At 35.5% G+C, this 21,240-nt stretch overlaps 2 protein-coding genes across 2 annotated transcripts; both read left to right on the top strand.

Moving 5' to 3' along the window:
• The first annotated feature begins 2,473 nt into the window (after window positions 1-2,473).
• LOC129445299 (NACHT, LRR and PYD domains-containing protein 3) lies at window positions 2,474-8,310 on the top strand. The gene is made up of 7 exons (XM_073866369.1): window positions 2,474-2,562; window positions 2,663-2,822; window positions 3,221-5,068; window positions 5,144-5,317; window positions 5,400-5,576; window positions 5,792-5,838; window positions 7,622-8,310. Exons 2-7 carry the CDS (start codon window positions 2,674-2,676, stop codon window positions 8,236-8,238), a joined length of 3,012 nt encoding a protein of 1,003 aa, XP_073722470.1. The 5' UTR covers window positions 2,474-2,562; window positions 2,663-2,673; the 3' UTR covers window positions 8,239-8,310.
• Window positions 8,311-11,412: 3,102 nt separating this feature from the next.
• LOC129445320 (glutathione hydrolase 1 proenzyme) lies at window positions 11,413-20,794 on the top strand. The gene is made up of 13 exons (XM_055206516.2): window positions 11,413-11,595; window positions 12,123-12,266; window positions 12,387-12,520; window positions 12,979-13,068; window positions 13,209-13,401; window positions 13,485-13,645; window positions 13,740-13,889; window positions 16,566-16,702; window positions 17,036-17,223; window positions 17,341-17,456; window positions 19,275-19,399; window positions 19,522-19,635; window positions 19,752-20,794. The coding sequence occupies exons 1-13, from the start codon at window positions 11,519-11,521 to the stop codon at window positions 19,893-19,895; spliced, it is 1,773 nt and encodes a 590-aa protein (XP_055062491.2). The 5' UTR covers window positions 11,413-11,518; the 3' UTR covers window positions 19,896-20,794.
• The last annotated feature ends 446 nt before the right edge of the window (window positions 20,795-21,240 follow it).

The following is a 21,240-nucleotide window of genomic DNA, read 5'->3' as shown; positions in this document are numbered from 1 at the left end:
GCGGATATTTTTGTCCGGGGTTTCTGGAGCTCCTTGGTGACGGGCTCCTGTGAAGGTGCTGGATCTCGTTGACATTTTTGACAGAGGATGAAGTTTTGATTGGTGAATGAGTTGGGAGATGGTCTTTGCCATTATGTACCAACAACCACAGAATAACACTATTAGCTGGGCATGTTCATAACAAATGTGGTGCATTAACACAAAGTTAACACAACCAGGAAAAAACTAGTAGGCAAAAAGTCAAGTGTCAAGAGCCCAACTAAAACAAACACGAATCACAATAAGGGTGACTTAAAATGAAACATCAACATCTAAACCTAGTAAGTGAATTGAGTTTTCTACAGCAATGTATTTACTGAACATACAGAAATAATGTTTTATGAAGTGGTGGAATGCAGTGTTTCTCTATCATTTGCATGGCAATTGGACAGGTCAATGTAGTGAACAGCTGTTGTTTTGAACATTGTTTGAGCATTGGGACATGACATTGTCATAACGTTTAAAATGGTAAAATGTAACATTACTCTAACGTTCAGACAACAGAAACGTTCCTAGAACTTAAAAAAAACTAGCCGCTTTTGGCGTTGGCGGAGTGTTCTTGGGAGCAGTCGGGAGCTTTCGGGGAGCGTTCTTGGAGCTTTTTATTTCTAGCTGGGGTACAGATTGATCGACATGAAACTTGCTTTAATGATACTTTGATATCATAGGCCGATTGATCTGCGCAGTCCCACGTAAGTTCAAACACCTATGGTTTCTATGACAGCAAGGTGAACAGTTGAGTGGGCAATCTGACACTCAGGGAAAAGACTTTTATTGAATTATATAATTAACTTTTATAACATATCATATGTCACTTTTATTATATATGATATAATGTTGTTATATATATTAGACTTCCATACTTTATTGTGAAGGATTTAGCCTTTACCTGCTGTTAGTTTCTGGAGATTTAAAGGTCTGGTGCTATGTTCTTAGTAAAGCATAGCATCTGACAGCATCTCATTTTTGTCTTTTATTTTTACAAAGTAATAAACATGTTCTCTCTCTCTCTGTCACACATTAAAGATTATATGTCAGAGGTGACAGATTTGTATTCAATTATTTTCTTAGTTCAGAATTTAACTACATACTGTGCTGCTTTATCCGGTGTATGAAACACACTTTTAAAGACTTCTGTAAAACCAGTCCATAATCTAAACCTAAAAGAAAATTTAGATTATAATATTTAAGATGTTTTTTATTAGAAATAAAGGACAATAAAAAAGCATTTTTAAGATTTTTTTTAGCTGATTTCCTGTGGTACCAGTGACGTCGTTTTCCTTCTCCAATCGGTCACAGGGTGGCGAACTTTAGCTGTGTTCCACATCATGAGGCCCTGTGCAGACTGAAAGATTTATGACATCGCAGTATCGCGAGAGCGATTCAAATGTTCTACCTTGATATAGTTCTCGCGGTACTTTGATGTCGTACGTCGATCAATCTGAAATCAAACACGCCTACTTAAAACCGGCGAGTTGTCTAGTAATGTACAATCGCATTCGTTTGTTTACTAGATTAGCCAGCTTGTAAAATTCGAACAATTTGGCAAATTCATTCTTCTCTATTCACCAATAACTTGTTTCCTGTCATGTTTTGGGTCAAGATTTTTTTGTTAAATATCATGTATTGAAATTGAATATTTCTCATCGCTTTTCGTTAAAAGTAAGCCGTGTTCGGACATTCCCAACAGCAAAAAATAAAAGTTTAAAAGCAGAACCAAAAGTAAAACTGTCGCAAGAAACAGAGCTGAGGGATCGTTTCTACGGTAGGCTACATTTATAAAGCTGTAAAATAATGTTTGTCTGCTTTACAGTTAGCAACTTATAATTTTCAATATCTCTGTCTTGTGTGTTTATTGTTTTCTTGCCCTCGTCATTCATTTGGTGCACGTGACGCTTAAACAAACTTTTACACTTGGTGCTGCAAAAAAAAAAAGATTTTCTTCGTTTATTCCTGATTAAGGAGCAAACGTACACTGTACTGGTTTTCACGAAAACTAAACATGTTTATGGTTTTATTTCTAGCAGCCTAAACAATTTTCTATGGCTCGCAAAAAGTGCTTTAATAAAACGTTTAGTTATGCCCTTACGAAAATTAACCATGGTTTTACTACAGTTAAAACCAAAAAAACATGGTTTTCAAAAACCATAGTTAAACCATGGTTAGTGTAGTAAAACCATGGTTTTGCTCATAGTAATCAATTCACCAAAAAACATGGTTACTACACTTTTACCACAATAAAACCGTGGTTAATTTTTGTAAGGGTGGTAGTAATGTTAATACATTTCCTGAAAAACATGTTTACTACACTTTTACTACAATAAAACAGTGGTTAATTTTCACAAAGATCTATTGTAATGTAGTTTATAAACTGGGCTTAATGTAATTTGACAGGTACAGAAGTGAGCTTCAACAAGAACTCAAGTTAAGTGTTTATTGTTTTATATGTTTGCCAAACTTTAATACCCCCACATTTTAACCAGGAAGTTACATTTTGGGGGAATTCGACTGCAAACATCTTGGGTACTGTCATCTCTGAAATATACCTTGTAACATAAATATAACTTTTATTTATAAATGCATGATTCATAAACATACATATAGGTATACATTTTCTTTCAAGACCTAAGGAGAATGAGAAGAGCAAAGACGGTCAGTTTCTCTGAGGAGAAAGATGAAGAAATTGCAGAATTTCCTGAAAACAGCTGCGTGTCAATAAAGACTAACAAATCAATGAATACTCCCGTTACATTCAATGATGGAGCAGTGACCTCTAACCCAGGGTAAGATAAATAATATTTTTAAAATGAAATAAATAATATATTTTTGCAGATATGTAACTACGTACATAATGATTATAATGCAAATAAACATGTTGCCCCTTATGTAAAATGAATTTTCGATATAAAAAATTAATGAGCAGGTTTATTTGTGTGTCGTGGTTCTCTTACCTGCAGTTTTCCAAATATCCACTAAATGATAAATGTGATAATATGATATTATAAGAAAAATTCTTAAATTGGTAGTTCATTATTTGCACACATGTGTCTGCAGTCTACATTAATAATACAGGTTAAAGCAACAATATCAGGATACAATCTAAGGATAAGAAAATGAATGATCTGTAAACTGATCATAACAGCAGCTGAAAACATGTTGTATCTCACTCAATTTTATTCAGGTTGGATAGAGATTATCTTACTAAAGACCTGCAGCAAGATTCTTGTAAACCAGTGAATCTGCTGAAAGTTAAAGACCAACACAAAACCATCACGAAGAACAAGCATGAGAGTTTATTTGAGGGAATTACACTTCAAGAAAATCAAACCCTCCTGAAGAGGATTTACACACAACTGTACATCATAGAGGGAGAGAGTGAAGGAGTGAATGAAGAACATGAAGTTTTACACATGGAGAAAAACACCAGAACACAACACTTACAAGACACAACAATCTACTGCAATGACATCTTTAAACCCTTACCTGAACCAGAATATAAAACAGAGAAAAGAAGAGAGAGGAAAGACAAAATCAAGAGCGTTCTTACTAAAGGCATCGCTGGAATTGGAAAAACCGTCTCTGTACAGAAGTTCATTCTGGATTGGGCCGAGGGAACAGCCAATCAGGATGTAGATTTCATGTTTGTGCTTCCGTTTCGAGAGCTGAACTTGATTCAAGATGAACAGTACAGTCTTCACAAACTTCTGCTTGACTTTCATCCAGAACTTCAAGATCTGGACCCAAAGATTTATGATGAGTGTAAAGTTGTGTTCATCTTTGATGGTCTGGATGAAAACAGAATGACACTGATGTTTTCAGATGCTGAGAAAGTTTCTGATGTGACTGAGACTTCATCAGTGCCTGTGTTGATATCAAACCTCATGAAAGGAGATCTGCTTCCCTCTGCCCTCATCTGGATCACCTCCAGACCAGCAGCAGCCAATCAGATCCCATCTAAATACATCAACCGTTTGACAGAAATCCAGGGATTCAATGACGCTCAGAAGGAGGAATATTTCAGGAAGAGAATCAGTGATGAACATCAAGCCAGCAGAATCATCTCACATGTCAGAAGATCAAGAAGTCTCCACATCATGTGTCACATACCAGTCTTCTGTTGGATCTCATCCACTGTGCTTCAAAACATCCTGAAACAAGACAATGAGAGAGCAGAAATCCCTAAAACTCTGACTGAAATGTACATCCACTTCCTGCTGATTCAGATGAATATGAAGAATGAGAAGTATGATGAGAGAGATCCAGAGAAACTCTTGCAGTCCAACAGAGAAGTGATTGTCAAACTGTCTGAACTGGCTTTCAAACAGCTGATGAAGGGTAATGTGATGTTTTATGAGGAGGAGCTGAGAGAGTCTGGCATAGACATCACTGACGCCTCAGTGTATTCTGGGATTTGTACTGAGATCTTTAAGGAGGAATCTGTGATGCATCAGAGGAAAATCTACTGCTTCATACATCTCAGCTTTCAGGAGTTTCTGGCTGCATTTTATGTGTTTCAGTATTATGTAAGCACAACAATGGAAACCTTGAAGTATTTTGCTTCAGTCCAGAAATTGCTTAAAGGTGCAGTAGATGATGCTCTTAAATGTGAAGCTGGACATTTGGATCTTTTCCTGCGATTCCTGCTGGGCATCTCACTGGAGTCCAATCAGAGACTCTTAAAGGATCTACTGACACACACGGTGGACACCTCAGAAACCATCGGTGAAATCACACAGTACATTAAAGATAAAGTCAAGCATAATGAAGATCTCTCGGCTGACAGATCCATCAATCTGTTTCTGTGTCTTCTTGAAGTGAATGATCAGACTCTGTACAGAGAGATTGAGGAGTTTGTGAGATCAGACAAACACTCAGAGAAGAAACTCTCTGCTGCTCACTGTTCAGCAATAGCCTACATGCTTCAGATGTCAGAGGAGGTGCTGGATGAACTGAATCTGAAGAAATACAACACAACAGAGGAGGGGAGAAGAAGACTCATACCAGCTGTCAGTAACTGCACAAGAGCTATGTGAGTTTTTATTTTTACAGGTTTCTTCTTATAAAGCCAATATTAAGAAAATGTCAATAAAATTACTTTCTTTAGACTTGCTGACTGTAATCTCACGGTTGAGTCCTGTAAAACATTGTCTTCATGTCTCCAATCCTCAAACTTACCTCTGAGAGATCTGGATCTGAGTAACAATGACCTGCAGGATTCAGGAGTGAAGCTCATCTGTGATGCTCTCAAGAGTCCAAACTGTAAACTACACACATTGAGGTATTTATCTCTAGATACTGATTTACTGATTTATAACTAAAGAGGATGAACTGACTGATGTTGATGTGTGATCTCTCTGTAGATTATCGGGTTGTATGGTGACAGATGAAGGTTGTTGTTATTTGGCTTCAGCTCTGAGTTCAAACCCATCATCACACCTGAGAGAGCTGGATCTGAGCTACAATCACCCACAACACTCAGGACGACAGATGCTCTCTCAGAGACTCAACGATTCCAACTGTACACTGAAGAAACTCAAGTATGTGGGGTATTTATTATCAATTTGTGCTTATAAGTCTTAAGTTCATCTTGATTTAAGTAGCTTTTTGTGTTTAATCACCCCTAAATCTAATTTAAAATGGTTTATTCAGGCAAACAAATATCATGGTAAATGGGACAAATGAAGGGTTAGGGAGGCAGTTTTGGATTTGAATTACAGGAGACACCAACCAGATTGTGTTTGTCTTTCTCTAGTCTGAAGCATGGAGGACATTTTAGAATCACACCAGGATTGAGAAAATGTAAGTCATGTAATAATAATATTAATAATACATTTATTTTGATATAGCAACTTTAAAGTAGCTTTTCAAGGTTCCTACATAAAAACAAATGTGAATACAGCACACACAAAGTAAAACAAGTTATATATATATATATATATATATATATATATATATATATATATTTATTTATTTATTTATTTATTTATTTATTTATTTATTTACATACAAGAATATTACACTTCCTCTCATACAGATTACTCTGGCTTCAGGGAAATGAAAGTGGATTTTTTTTTCTTCTCTTTTTCTTGGTCCAGTTGGGAGCCCAAATCCCACTCGGTACACATACATAATGTAAAATAATACATTGGTTAGAGAATGACTAACTGGACTGGATTGACATCACTGTCACACTATATGGACAAAAGTGTTGGGGGACAGCATTATTAAATTTAGGTGTTTCAATCAGACCCATTGACATATCAAGCACCCAGTCATGGATTAAACAAAATGGGTGGTTCTAAAAAGCTCGGTGACTTCCAAGTGCGGTACTGTTGCAATAAGACGGTTTGTGAAAGTTAAACTCTGCTGGATATTTTACTGTAAGCTGTAAGTGGTTTTATTGTAAAGGGGAAGCATTTATGGACAACAGTAACTCAGCCATGAAGCAGAAGACAATGTAAAGTCCCTGTTTGTGTAAGATGTCCCAATACTTTTGTTCATAATGTGTATATAACAGACACATTTTTTGGGTTGTCTCAGTGGTGATTCACATTTTGCATCTAAAATTGTGTGGAAAATGCTGTCTTCTCTCCTGCTTTTTTCTTGGCTGGCTATGGCACCTTAATACCTGGAGTGCTTTATACCACGTACGCATTGCAACCATGTTGCTCTCCATTTCAGCGTGCATGCCACACAACAACATTCAACATAACCTATTTTTTTGCGCGCAAAAGACATGAAATGTGAACTGCCCTTAAAGGATTATGTGAGAATCATCCACAATGTGTGGCGTAAAATGGACTAATTTACATTTTTGCGTATCCTATTTGTACTTTTATGTGCTAAAATCAGAATTCCCCTGAGCTCTGGATTTATTCGTGTCTAAATATATGTCAATTTTTTTTCACTTCTAGTTCTGTTTCATAGAGAAACTCCCAACCATATTAAATGATTTTTGATAAGACTGTTTGGCAGATATAAGCCAAAAGATTTCTAAAAAATAAATATTTTCAAATATAATTGTAGTTTTTTAAAACAATTAAAATAATATTTAATATATTTGCTGAAACATATTTTGAAATATGTTACCAAAAAGCTTTTTTGTAAATTTTACATTATATTTAAAAACTAAGTATTTATATAGGTGTCGCATTCCTAGAAAAACTTTGTATGTTGCAAACCTGTTTGAAAGGGTTAAATTATAAAGTACACTGAAAAAAAGAAAGGCTTGATTTTACTTAAAAAAATGGATGAAAAAATTATGCACTATATTTTTAAGTATAACATTGAATTTTAAGCAATTTATGCAATTTTTGGATGCAAAAATGATGCACTATATTTTTAAGTAAATCCAGCGTATTCGTTTTTACAGTGTACATTTTTGCAGTTAAAAACCTGAATCTTTCTTTGTAATATCTATAAACTTCACTAAATGGAGTACAAAACTGCATACCTGTGGCCATGGTTATTACATTTTCCAACAGCTGTATCTACAAAAATGTTTCATTTCTTGATGTGGTCACACCTTTTCTGGGTATTTATGCGACTTTATGTAATAAATTTCAAGTCTTCTTGTATTCAGATGCCTGTGATCTCACACTGGATCCGAACACAGCAAACGTTCGTCTCGTTCTGTCTGAAGGAAACAGAAAGTTAACGTATGTGAAAGATCCCCAGCCGTATCCTGATCGGTCAGACCGATTTAAACACTACGAGCAGATTTTGTCTAAAGAGAGTTTCTCTGGACGCCATTATTGGGAGGCCGAATGGACCGGCTGGAGTTATATCGGTATGACGTATGAAGGAATCAGCAGGGACGGAGGAAATCTGAGTAGATTAGGATACAATGAAATGTCCTGGTGTCTCTTCTGTATTTCTGACAGATACAGCGCTTGGCACAATAATACAAACCGAGATATACCTGCACCTTCACCTCCATCTAATAGAGTAGGAGTTTATCTGGACTGGTCGGCTGGCACTTTGTCCTTCTACAGCGTCTCTGATACACAAACACTAACACACTTACACACATTCAACACAACATTCACTGAACCTCTGTATGGTGCTGTTAGAGTTTATGACTGCTCTGTGTCTCTCTGTCAGATTGAACAACAACAAACTGTTCCAGGGCCGGAGTGGGACTCATTTTCAGCCCTGGAGTTTCATGCCTTAGACCGGCCCACTTTAGTTCACGACTGACTATTAAAATAATATCTTTAAACCCTCAGTAGTATAAGTCTGCAGTAGTGCACTGTTCTCCGCAGCCTTGCAATTCACTATTTTTCAAATATATAATTTCATATTCCGTGCAAATGCAGTAAACAATTATACCCTACCATAAGACCATGATATTACTAAAGTAAACTTATTCAAAAACTAAAGGAAACAAATGTGTTTGTGTTTTCCTCTATATTTCTATTTCTAAAAAATGGTGAGTCTTGAGATTAACTGTTGGGTTGATAACGTTTGGAAACCCCTGATATATACACAAGCAAGATTTATCAAGTATGCATTGGAAACAAATGGGAAAAAATCTGTATCTTTGTTTAGTACTTAGATCATGTCTATTGCTAAATAACGTAGGCCTACAATGTGTTAAAAAAAGAAAACATCATTTGAAACTACTTTTTTCAAATAAACTAATGAGTTTTGCATCAAATAGATTTTTGTTCCTCTTGCAATAAACGATGAATAATGACTATTCATAGAGAATTCATCTATGACTTGGATAAAACGTTTTGTAAATTCTTTTCCTTTTGGCCAACCCGTTTGTATTAAGACGCGCTCAAGTTCATTTAAAATATAATAGACGCGCGGCCGGCGAGCGCACTCAAAAGAGGCCCTCAAGTTTATTTAAAATATAGACGCGCGGCCGGCAAGCGCACTCAAAAGACGCGCTCAAGTTTATTTTAAATATAGACGCGCGGCCGGCGAGCGCACTCAAAATAGGCGCTCAAGTTTATTTAAAATATAGACACGTGGCCGGCGAACGCACTCAAAAGAGGCGTTCAAGTTTATTTACAATATAATAGACTCGCGGCCGGCAAGCGCACTCAAAAGACGCGCTCAAGTTTATTTAAAATATAATAGACGCGCGGCCGGCAAGCGCACTCAATATAGACGCGTCTGAAACAAAACTCGTGTTCAAGTAAGCGCTTTGAAAACCAGAAGACAGCGGCACGTCCTGCGTTTCCCATGCGTTTTAGATGTCAATGAACCCTAATGCAAGAATTCTTCCAAAGTGGTCGGGACTCGGGACACAATCAACTTGTGCATAAAGCGGCGGAGACATCTCTCACCCGCAAATACGCGTCATCCCAGTGGCATGACAACACCGGCCCTCGTGGCCAAAAAAACAGACCAGCCCACCGGGAATCCTCCCGGTTCTCCCCATGGCCAATCCGGGCCTGAACTGTTCACTAAATTCTTAGCTGGAGACACAGTTCTCTGCATTCTAGTGATGATCATGTATCTCTTCCACCAACATCTCACTTACTAATGTCTTTTTCTATTTTTATCTTTATATTCTCTGTCATTCAAAAACTGACCCTTGGCTATGTATACAGTGTTAGACTTGATGAGACTAGTTCTAGTGCACTTATGTATTGCTGTTCTTGTGTTGCTTACAATTGCTTCTATTGTTCACAAAGTGGCTTTGGACAAAAGCATCTGTTAAATGACTAAATGTAAATGTATCTCGTATCACTCTGTCATTTAGCTTGCTTGTTTTCGTCAATACAATAAAATAATTTTAAACCAGATCAATAGTCATTTTTACTGAATTATTGGATAGTCACACAAGCAATTCCAGCCTTATGTGAAATTTGCAGTCAAAACTTGAAATATAAATTCTCAGAGAATGCATTTATGCATATCAGTCTAACTGCGTGTTTTCTGTTTAAGATGAGGGAAACATGCATGTGTTATGTGCACTGTAAAAAATACTTTGCTGCCTTAAAATTTTTTGTTAAATCAACTCAGATTTACAAGTCCTGTCAACAAAGATGAGTTGTCACAACTTATAAAATATAGTTGACTCACCTGTAGTTATAACAACTCATCTCTAGTCAAGATAAATAATAGTAAGTTGAAATTAACAAAAAATTTTAATTTTAAGGCAGCAAAGTATTTTTTACAGTGTGACAATAAAGGAGATTTTTTGGAGACAACATATTTTGTAGGATTTTGTAAAATGCACAAACTAAGCAATAATACGCAATAAATGAATAAAGGATGGCTTTTCAAAGAAAATTTTATATTTAATTTAAAGGCGGAGTGCACAACGTTTGAGAAACGTTTTGGAAAATGGAGTCGGGCCGACAAACAAAACACACTTACATTTTACTAGCTAATCAGCAGTAAGGGCCGTGTCTAACCGATATCCTTGCCGGGGTTGCATATGTGTGGGGTGGATCTATCAAAAGAAGGTCTAGATTCTATTGGGGTAGGGGCGTGTTTGTTTGGGTGATTTCAAATGTCAACATTGACTTTCAAACATTGTGCACTCTGCCTTTAATTTTTGTGCATTTATGAGGATGAAATACAGACATGACATTTCTTAGTTATAGACGTGACAATTCAGAAATGTACACTTAAATATAGAAAATAATTTTAAATAAATGCCTTAAAAACTTTAAAAACCAAGACCGGGTATTTTTTTTATTTAAAAGCAATTGCAGTTTAACATTGCAAGAGCTTATGAACATTGCACAAAAAAGTGCAAGTATAAATAATCAACACAATCATTTTGTATACCACTAATTGTAATGAAAACTTTTACACTTCTTTTGTTTATAATTGTTTAACTTTCATAAATCGTTAGATTGCATGATTCTATCTACCAATGACTAAAATTGCACTTCCTGTTTTCTTTTTAATATTTTAAAGACATATAGGCTAAACCGCCTTTGCATTGTACAAAAAATTTGGATACGACTGTCGAAGTTCGCCCCCTAGTGGCAGTCTTAATGAAATTTCAGTTTAATCGTAAATTCATGTCAACATGGGAGAGAAGCTCATTTCATCGCAAGAGCCTTTAATCTACAAATATTTATACTGACTAGCCCTGCTGTATGTAATATATTTTCTCATTTATTATGAGTCCACATAAGATGAGATAAAGAAGTTGCATTAATTTTACCGTTAAGTTTTGAACAGAAATCAAACAAAATTATTGTCAGCATATATTTGTTTGTGTTTTACGATCAGATATGACTGATAATATTGGGTGAACTTTTAGATGTTATTATGTTGCACTGCCTTGACCGCGATCCCAATCCAGTGTTGTGCAATGTTGTAATTTTTGTCCTTTGGAAACAATTTTGAAAAATCTGGAAGTGAAATCCTCTATAAGCCACATAAGACATATGATTTTTAAAACCGCCTTAAGCTGATCAGACAGTTTGCACAAATGCTGAGATCATGGCTTTAAACCTCTCAGGAGTTTAATTTTAACTTTTACAGTAACTTAGTCCACAAGATGGATCCACATGAAGGACGGATTTTTAGATACAAGACGTCACAATACACAATATCATGTCAGTGGAATCTCACAAGGTAATTATCTGTTTATTATGATATTATACGGCTTGTTTTCTATGTCTTATGTCTGAACATATACATTTATAACAATGCACCTTCATTTTGAGGCCCATAATAAGTTGTAGTATGTGCTGTACATAAAATTGTAGCAGAGTGAAATATGTTGAAAAGTGGACGATGTGAAAGTCTGCATTCTAAAAATAAAAATGCTGGGGGTTTTCAACCCATCATTGGGTCAAAATGGGACAAAACCAGTAATGGGTTAAATTAAACCAGAAAATTTGTATTTAATATAATATAATATATAAAAAATATTTTTGATCCACGTTGATGGCAAACTAACACAATAGATAAAAAAATGTTGTTTGATTGTGAAACAAAACACAGGTAAATCTAGTATTTATTTATTATAATAAGAATACATACATTAATTGGTGAATCCTTTTATGCTAATCTCACAGTGTTTCATAAAATTGAAAAAGTGCAAAACCATGACATTTGTATTGTGTTTGTGTAACGCACATCTCATACTTTACTCCTAGATGTTTGCTGTTCTTTACTGCGGTTACTGTGATTGTTGTGATGGTTAAGAAACTCAATGTGAAGCCCACAGTGAAACCCAATGAGAAATGTTATCCTCATGTAGCAGTGGCTGCAGATGCTGGGAGATGCTCTGAGGTTGGCAGGTATGAATTCAAAGACCCCGAATAACATTAATGTTACTCGTCAGAGAGATTCACAGCATGCTATATGAAAACTTTAAAAACCGTCTGCATTATATTGAAGAAAATCTTGGTCGTTGATAGGGACATCTTGAAGGAGAAGAATGGTTCAGCAGTCGATGCAGCTATCGCTACTCTGTTGTGTGTCGGTCTGTTTAATCCTCACAGTATGGGAATAGGAGGAGGAGTGGTGTTCACCATATACAATGCATCTACAGGTATGTATGTTGGTCCAGGTTTAGATATGTACTATACCACATTGACCACTGGGCTAGCTAAACCATTAAGGTAAACTTCCCAGATAGCATGCAATCATTGAAACAATGTTAATAACAGTTGATTTGTCAATGTTAATTGCATTGAAACAATATCAGGTTTGCACCCTCCATTAATATTGAAAAATATTGAAATTTCAACACTGCTTTAACAGCCAAAGAAAACGTACCATTAAAACACAAGAGTCAAGGGCCCAACTAAAGCAAACACTGATCACAATAATGGTGATTTGTTCCATTTTTCATTTTTCCAATATTAATGGAGGGTGCAAATGTGATATTGTTTCAATGGTTGCATGCTATCTGGGTTATGATGAAATACAAGCCTTACAACATAGTTTTCTTTCTGAATGTTTTTAATCTTGATAAATAAAAGTAATACGTTTGCTGATACCGAACAGGAAGGGTGGAGGTCATTGATGCCAGAGAAACTGCTCCAATGAAAGCTTCAGCAGACATGTTTGACAAAGACCCCCAAAAAGCAGAGACAGGTAAACCACATGTCCCCAAATGCAGTGTCCATAATGATTTTACAACATTTACAATGAATTTAGTTATTACGAGAACAGCAAAGTTAGCTGTTTGATGATTTTTCATTTTAACTCTTGTAAATGACTCGACTGCCCCACAGGTGGATTGTCCATTGGTGTACCAGGACTCATCCGTGGTTTCGAGATGGCACACAATAGGCATGGAAGACTAAAATGGAGTGAACTGTTTGAGCCCAGTATAAAGTTGGCACGCGAGGGTGTTAAAATTGGCCGTGCCCTGGGTGAAGCCATCAAAGAGAATAATGTCTCGATTCTGAATGACACCATATGGTGGTAAGAGTTGTATTTTGCATTTTTGCATCACTTTGTAACAATTTCCATTCATTTAGTGTCTGCTCATTTTCCTCTCTTTCCAGTGAAGTGTTTTGTAAATCCAACAATACTCTTTGGAAGGAAAATGATACAATACATTTTCTCAAACTAGCTGACACATATGAGACAATATCAAAACATGGGCCAAATGCTTTTTACAACGGATCCCTGACCCAGAACATAGTGAAGGACATCCAGGCCGCAGGTGATGTCATCATATTATTTCCCTGTATTGATGTTTGAGGGTCCGCAGACCAAATAATTGACTCTGTCTTATTGGTTTGTTTGTTGTAATTCAGGAGGAATTATAACATCTGAGGATCTACAGGGATATAAAGCGAGATTGAATGAGTACGCATTAAACTTTACCGTGAGGAATTATACATTTCATGTCCCTACTGCTCCATTTGGTGGACCTGTGCTTGCAATGATACTTAAGATAGTCAACGGTGAGTTTTTCCTACCATTTTTAGCTAAACTCTACCTACTTTCAAATCGATATCTGCTGTGTTATTCTTTATTTTGTACAACCATCACAATCTCATGGCAATTCGTACAGATGTTAAAGGATTACTCCACTTTTATAAAAAATCCTGATAATGTACTCACCCCCATGTCATCCAACATCTTTTTTTGTTCAGTCGAGAAGAAATTATGTTTTGTGAGGAAAACATTCCAGGATTTTTCTCCATATATTGGACTTTAGTGGACCTCAACAGTTTACAGTTTCAGTGCAGCTTCAAAGGCTCTAAACCAGTAATTCTCAAAGTGTGGTCCGCGGACCACTAGTGGTCCGCCAATCCCCCCCAGTGGTCCGCCAAAAGATGACCTAAACTAGGCAAGTGTTTATACAATCGTCACTTATTTAAGTAGATTTTTAATGCACTTGCATACTGTGATATCAGTTCTTGCCTTTCTGTTTTAATAACGTAAAAATGGATCGGTGGCTAAACCAAAGAGGAGTCAAAATAAAAGATCAAGCGTCAACTGAAAGCAGCTCAAATCCACAGATCTATTAGTTTTGTAATGTACTAGTTTTTGTTCATGTTTAAAATCCTTGTAATTTCAGTGATTTTGGACATTAAGGGGACACTCAGTTTTAAACTAATAGCTCTTTGGAATGACATTAAGTGGGACCTAGGCTGTATGTTTAATTGTATTTTTTTTCACATGTGCAGTTTGTTGTTCATATTAAGCTGCAACTCATTTCACATTAACTTGTTTTTAAAAAAATTAGTTTTTGACTTGAAACAGTTGCATATTAAACATAAACTTAGCCTATCCTTCCTATTTTGTTGTTTTTTGGGGGAGTGTTAGAGTGGGATTCTGTTAGGTGGTCCTCAGAAAAAAATTGGAAGATAAAGTGGTCCTTGGGCTGAAAAAGTTTGAGAAACACTGCTCTAAACGATCCCAACCAAGGCAAACGGGTCTTATCTAGAAAAACCATCATTATTTTTACCAAAAAAAGTACTTTTAACCACAACTTCTCATCTATGCGCCAACGTGACCTTACGTATTACGTAATGACGTCCATTAAGAGGTGGCTAATTGACTTTTCACTGGGAAGCAATCTGACCAATCATTACATCGATATTATGTGCCTCTATACGTGGCACGATTACGCGTCTGGTCAGAACTTTACTTCTGGTTTCTGTTTGTTTAATGGTCTGACTAGTTGCTCAATTGAACTCTTGAACAAATACCTTGTGGAAAATAACAAATGTCTTGGTTCTACACTCTAAAAAAAATAATCCGTAAAAAAACGGATAATGTCCTGGCAGAAAATTACCGGCACCTTTTCCGTTATGTTTAAAGAATTTCCGTTTATTCAAAAACTGAACATTCTGTAGATCTATAGAACATTGTCCGTAGATTTACAGAACATTTTCCGTAGCCTTTAGGGACACTTCAATCTGCCTATGAAACGCAACAATGGTGACAATCAACAACAAAGCTTCATGCCGCAATGCATGCTGGGTACCAGGATTGCAGGAAACTCTTTCTTAACATTTACTCTCACCATTGTTGAGATTTGTATCCAAAGTGTTGATGTCTCTGAAGCAAAAACCACAGCTGACACATTTGCAGCAATCTTATTCAAGACAGTGTGTTTATAGATCAGCATAGAGTGTCACTCTTATACATTTCAGTTCTTTGTTCTTATTTTATCATTTAATATTTAAATGTTAGGCAGAAAAACATAAAAACGACTAAGCTTATATGACATTATAGACAATTCTCCTTCCTCAAGCAACAAACAAGATGTAACTGCTACAAGCAAAAACACTGTTGCAATGCTAAAAGAACAGAGACAGTTATGTGAAGGTCAAGGGACCAAAGCCTAACTAAAGGGAACACTAATCACCATAGTGGTGACTTTAAAGGAATCTAAAACAAACACAAACTGTAGATTTAATGTGATAAATGTTGTGGTATCCATTTAACTTACACGTCACATCAGAAAGAATATTTGTCTACTAAATCACATGTGTCGATGTTGGAATAGTTTAACACTTGTATCTTGTTCTGACAGCATTTGTTTAGAAGTTAAACATCATCCATGTTAGAAAATAACTCTGCAAACAAGTTGTAATTTTAGGTTTCAAACAGAGATGGTGATAGAGAGGCAAAAGTGAAAGATTGCAGCAGGGGTTATTGTACCCATAATGCAACATGTTATTAAAAAAACGGATAAATGCCTGTAAAACATAAATACGGAAAATTCCGTCATATTTACACAGTACTTTGTCCGTTTTTTTACGGATTTTTTTTAGAGTGTAGGTAATCTACGTGTTGTTTATTTTGCTTGTTATATAAATATACTACTTGTTTTTTATTCTTAGCGAAGTTTAACGGAAGTTATGTGTTTTCTATGAAAGCTGCTTGTTTAGGTTGTTATTGCTAAAACCGTCTATTACTATTAGCCGTTAATCAAACCACAGTTAAAACAACACTTGGGATTAATGTCAGACATGGCAAAAAGGAGCGGGTCTTTATGAAAGGTCAATTTGTATTAATCATACAACCACATTTGTATGTTTTTTCCATTTACTTTCACCCCGAATCTTTAATTCTGTTGAAATGTTGTGAAGTTTTAATAATAATAATTCACCTTTTTATTTTAGGTTACAACATCTCAAGCAGCAGTATGCGGACAAATGAAAGTATGATTTTGACCTATCATCGGATAATAGAGTCTTTCCGCTTCGCTTATGCTCATAAGAGTAAACTGGGAGATCCTCAGTATGTCAATGTCACTGATGTGAGTTTAATTCAATTGCACTCGTGGATTTCTTGGGAGTCGCTTTGGATTAATAAAGTGTTTATTCAGTGATAATGTTGTCTGATCTGAACTGACTGAGATGCAAAACATGCAAGGACTAATGTTCCATCTCTCCCAATGTCTATGCCATGCGTCAAGTTCAGAAAACGAGTAAATAATGTGTCATGTTTTGTTTGCTCTGTTCAAATTCAGAATTTCTGCATCTGATCCTCCAGATATGTTAAATAACGCAACTATTTATAGTAGTAATGTCACAATAGACTTTGATTTCTCAAAGCATCTTTAATGCAGCTATTGATTCTTGTTTTACAGTTCATTCAGGAAATGATCTCAGACAAGTTTGCAGATTACATTAGAAGTAAGATCAACGACAACACCACCAAACCTGACGACTTTTATGAACATGATACCTCTCCATCTGATGACAATGGGACATCTCATCTGTCTATCATAGCAGAAGATGGCAGCGCTGTGGCCGTTACCAGCAGCATCAATGATCGGTGTGAGAAATACTCTGTCTGTCTATGCTGTGTGAAACCATAATGTTCATGTACTTTTGCCATTTTCCCTATGAAGCTTATCTTCGTTTCAGTATTGTCGTCTTCTGTCTCTCACAGTTTTGGCTCCATGGTGATGTCAAACTTAACAGGCATCATCTTTAATGACCAGATGAGTGATTTCAGCTTTAACAAGACAGGAAAGAAAATTAATCAGAACAACTTAATTGAACCAGGTAAAAACTCACATCGCCAAAGACATTATAGTATTAAGCATGCTTAAGGGCCGGGTATAGGCTACCTTTTTCTGCACCTGTCTCGTGTCAGCACAGCTTTAAATGCATATTCAACCGTGGAAACGCAGATGGTCGGTTTCGACACATAAGCAGTACAAATTATGTCTTGTTCAAATGATTACTCTGCCAGGCCATTCGGACACTGATTCGCATCATTTACAGGACATAAAAAATCAGGAGAGATGAAAGTAGCAGATCCACAAACAATGTTTAGATCAACCAACAAGAAAGCAAAGACTATTAAACATTAGGGTGAATGAAATGTTTTTATTGCGCATTGCATAGTACCTCACGGTATGGTTTGGGTTTTTCCACTGGGTACAGTACGTAGTAGCAATACTTTTTTTTAGTACCACCTTCATTGGAGTTCCATGTGAGCTGAGATGATACTAAAATTTGATGTGAAAACACTGTAGATCACTGATTGGTCTGAGAGAATTGTTACTTCCAGTGTCATCGATACACAGCTAAATCCCAAGATTTAAATGAACACTGCTCAGTGTTTATATAAGTCCACTCTACAGAGTGTTAAAAATGAAACACCAAAGAGTGTTAAAGGCTAAAATCTGTGACTTTATCCTCTATATCACCATCTCTGTTTGAAACCTAAAATTCCATTTTACATCTTACTTGAAGAGTTGTTTATTAACTTAAGGTTTAGATTTGATGTATTTAAAGTCACCATCGTGGTGATCAATGTTAGTTTTAGTTGGACTCTTGACTCTTGTTTTATAGCTTGTTTGTTTTTTCTGGCTGCTATTCTGGCTGGCGTTTTCTTTTGTCACCATAGCTGAAAATCCTACGCCGATTCTTGATGTATGTGTGTGTCAATTGAGCACTAGTTTTAAGTTTGCAAAACTCACGATATGTATGTGATTACTGTATTACTATTAATTATTATGATGCTGTATCACAAGGCTAATAACACATACTACTAAACAACAATCAAACTTTCACAATCTTATCACAATCAAAAATCCAACCTCAAAAGAGTAATAAATAATAAGTTTCATATATAAAGCACTATTCCCAAGCTCAAGGTTGCTGTACAAGAAAAACATATGGTCTATTTTCTCCTGGTTTTCATTGCCATAACAAACATGAATCAAAAAGACATGCTTACTGCAACCAAACTAAAAACAAATGTTAAACGTCAAGAGCCCAACCAATGAAAACACCTGTTTGTTCTCAGTAAGAACTTTTGTAGATGTATAACAGAAATAAAGTCAAAGTGCTTTAAAAGTGAAGATGTAATGGTGTTTGTGTAAATGTTTAATTCTCCTCTGGTGATATATGGAGAGATTTAATGTGTTTTGTTATTTTTAGTTGATGTTCATCTAAGTCTTTGTGAACATTACAATGTGTTTCTGCTCATCTCTTCTCTTTTTTTGTTTATATTTTCTTCAGTGATTCTGTTTATTAGCAGCAAGTGTCCATCATTAACGCTTCAGTATCTGAACTCATTGACTTGATTTCAGGTGGATCATTAGGAAACTAATGTAGGGAATAGTGAATGAGGGTGTAGGGTGTGATTTGGGTCTTTAATGTTGGACTCTCAGTGCTGTAAATTCACATTATTCTGAAAACTGTTTTTGTACAGAACAAAAAATTTAACAGTATATTTCTGTTTTTGTTAAAAAACTGAATTGTATTGTTAAATTTGCCTGTGTTTTAACAGAATTTTTTTACAGTGTGGATGTCTACATGTAAAAATTTACTGTATCAAAGCAAAACATTTTATTTGGGGGTTTTTGCAAGGTAAAAGACCACTTTCATCAATGTGTCCAACAATAATTATGGACAACTCAAATCCTAAACACAAACGAGTGAAAATGCTGATCGGAGCTTCAGGTGGGACAAAGATCACAACAGCAACTGCACTGGTAAACACAAACATTGAAACAGATTATACAATTGAAACACATCATGTTGAAATAAATATTCAACAGTACAAATAGCAGTAACAAAAACATTATGTCATTTTCTCTCTGTCATCATACTGTAGGTGATCTTAAACTATCTGTTCTTTGACTATGGCCTAAAGAAAGCTGTTGATCAACCCAGAGTTCACAATGGATGGGAACCTAATGTGACGTTTGTCGAAGACAAATTTAATAAGGTGAGATTCTTGCACGTGACAACAAAAGTTTCTCAGAATTAAACAATTTACATAAATGGATGCACACAGTCAATAATTATTTACATTATGTATTGTGTCTATGTCTGTGAATGCAGTTTGTAATTGATGGATTAAAGCAGAAGAATCATACAATTCAGAATATTGGTCCATTGGGCAAGGTCCAGGCAGCTGTCCGACAGGCTGATCAAATCTGTGCTGAATGTGACTACAGGAAAGGCGGCTATCCTGCGGGATACTGACAACTGTAGAGGAATACTAAATTTAGTTATGAGCTCACTCACAATATACTGTTATACAGCACCTTAAAGTCATGTTGTGCATGGATTTTTCTAATCCCACCTAACACATTTGTGATTTACAAGTATCGGATCCATTCTGAAATATTAATGGAAATAATTTACTATTAATTATTGGTCAATACATGAACATTTATATTATTATTATACGTATTGCAATCTACTAAATACATATAAATCTAATGTTGATTCATCAGATTGATTTACCATGAATCATGTAACACAAGACTGGACAAGTATATTTCTGGTCTATTTGACTACCTATTTTCTTTGATACATGATATGTTCATGAAGTGATGCTCAGTTAGTGCATTTAGGCAAGTTCTTGTATGTTCAGTCAGGTTCATCAGGAAACATTCCTTCTTTTGACTGGACGTCTATCAGGAAACTTGCTTTTTAACATTATAGACATCTTTGTCTTATCTGTTTTTTTTTTAATGCTGCTAAACAAGAGATACAACACAATAGAAATTGCATTCACAGCATAAAAACATTTAGGCATTAGCAAAGGAGTGCTCTATATTTGCTGTCTTGTTCACATTAAACAGTACATGAAAATGTGATCTGTCAACCACTGGAGGGAGATGTTGGCACGAAACAATGAAATCATAGTAAAGTGAAAGTGAAAGTAAGTTTAGTAACATAACTATTGGAGTAATGTTTTGAGTTTCATAATCTTTAAATCTGTTTGTCCAATGTAAATATTTAGGAAGTCTAAATATAGTTATTATTTTGTGTCAATCATAAATGCAACCCTCTTCTACAGTCTTCACTGCAAGCTTTTTTTATATTTTTGTAGATATGTATTCATTTATTATATGCCATTACAATAAAGCTTATTATTTTACAATGCCAGAAGCTTTTTAAATTTCTCTTGTTTGATGTTTTAACTTAAATGCCACTTGAATCTCACTAGGGATGCAGATAAACTTGTTCCAAACGTGTATTTGTTATTGTACTAAAATAAGTTAACCTCAGGTCATGTGTTTTATCAACCAGGAACTGAGGCTGAATAAATGTTGCCTTCAGCAGCAAGATTCTCACGTACACATATGAAGAGTTTTGTTGCAAAACGAGATAACCACCGTTTTTTTTTATTGTTCAGAAATCTCGTTTTTTTTTGGTTTTGCATTACAATTAATTTCAATTCAACTGCAGTTGGTTTGTTTTGATTTAAACCTTCATAACTTAAAAAAAACAGCTAAGAAGCACCATAAAACTAAATAATAACATGATAACATAATAATAAACATGTTTTGATAAAAATGTAAAAAAAATGGATTTATCT

Source organism: Misgurnus anguillicaudatus, chromosome 3 (genome assembly GCF_027580225.2).
Source record: "Misgurnus anguillicaudatus chromosome 3, ASM2758022v2, whole genome shotgun sequence".
Taxonomy (NCBI): Eukaryota; Metazoa; Chordata; class Actinopteri; order Cypriniformes; family Cobitidae; genus Misgurnus; species Misgurnus anguillicaudatus.
This window is presented reverse-complemented; position numbering and strand designations above follow the sequence as displayed.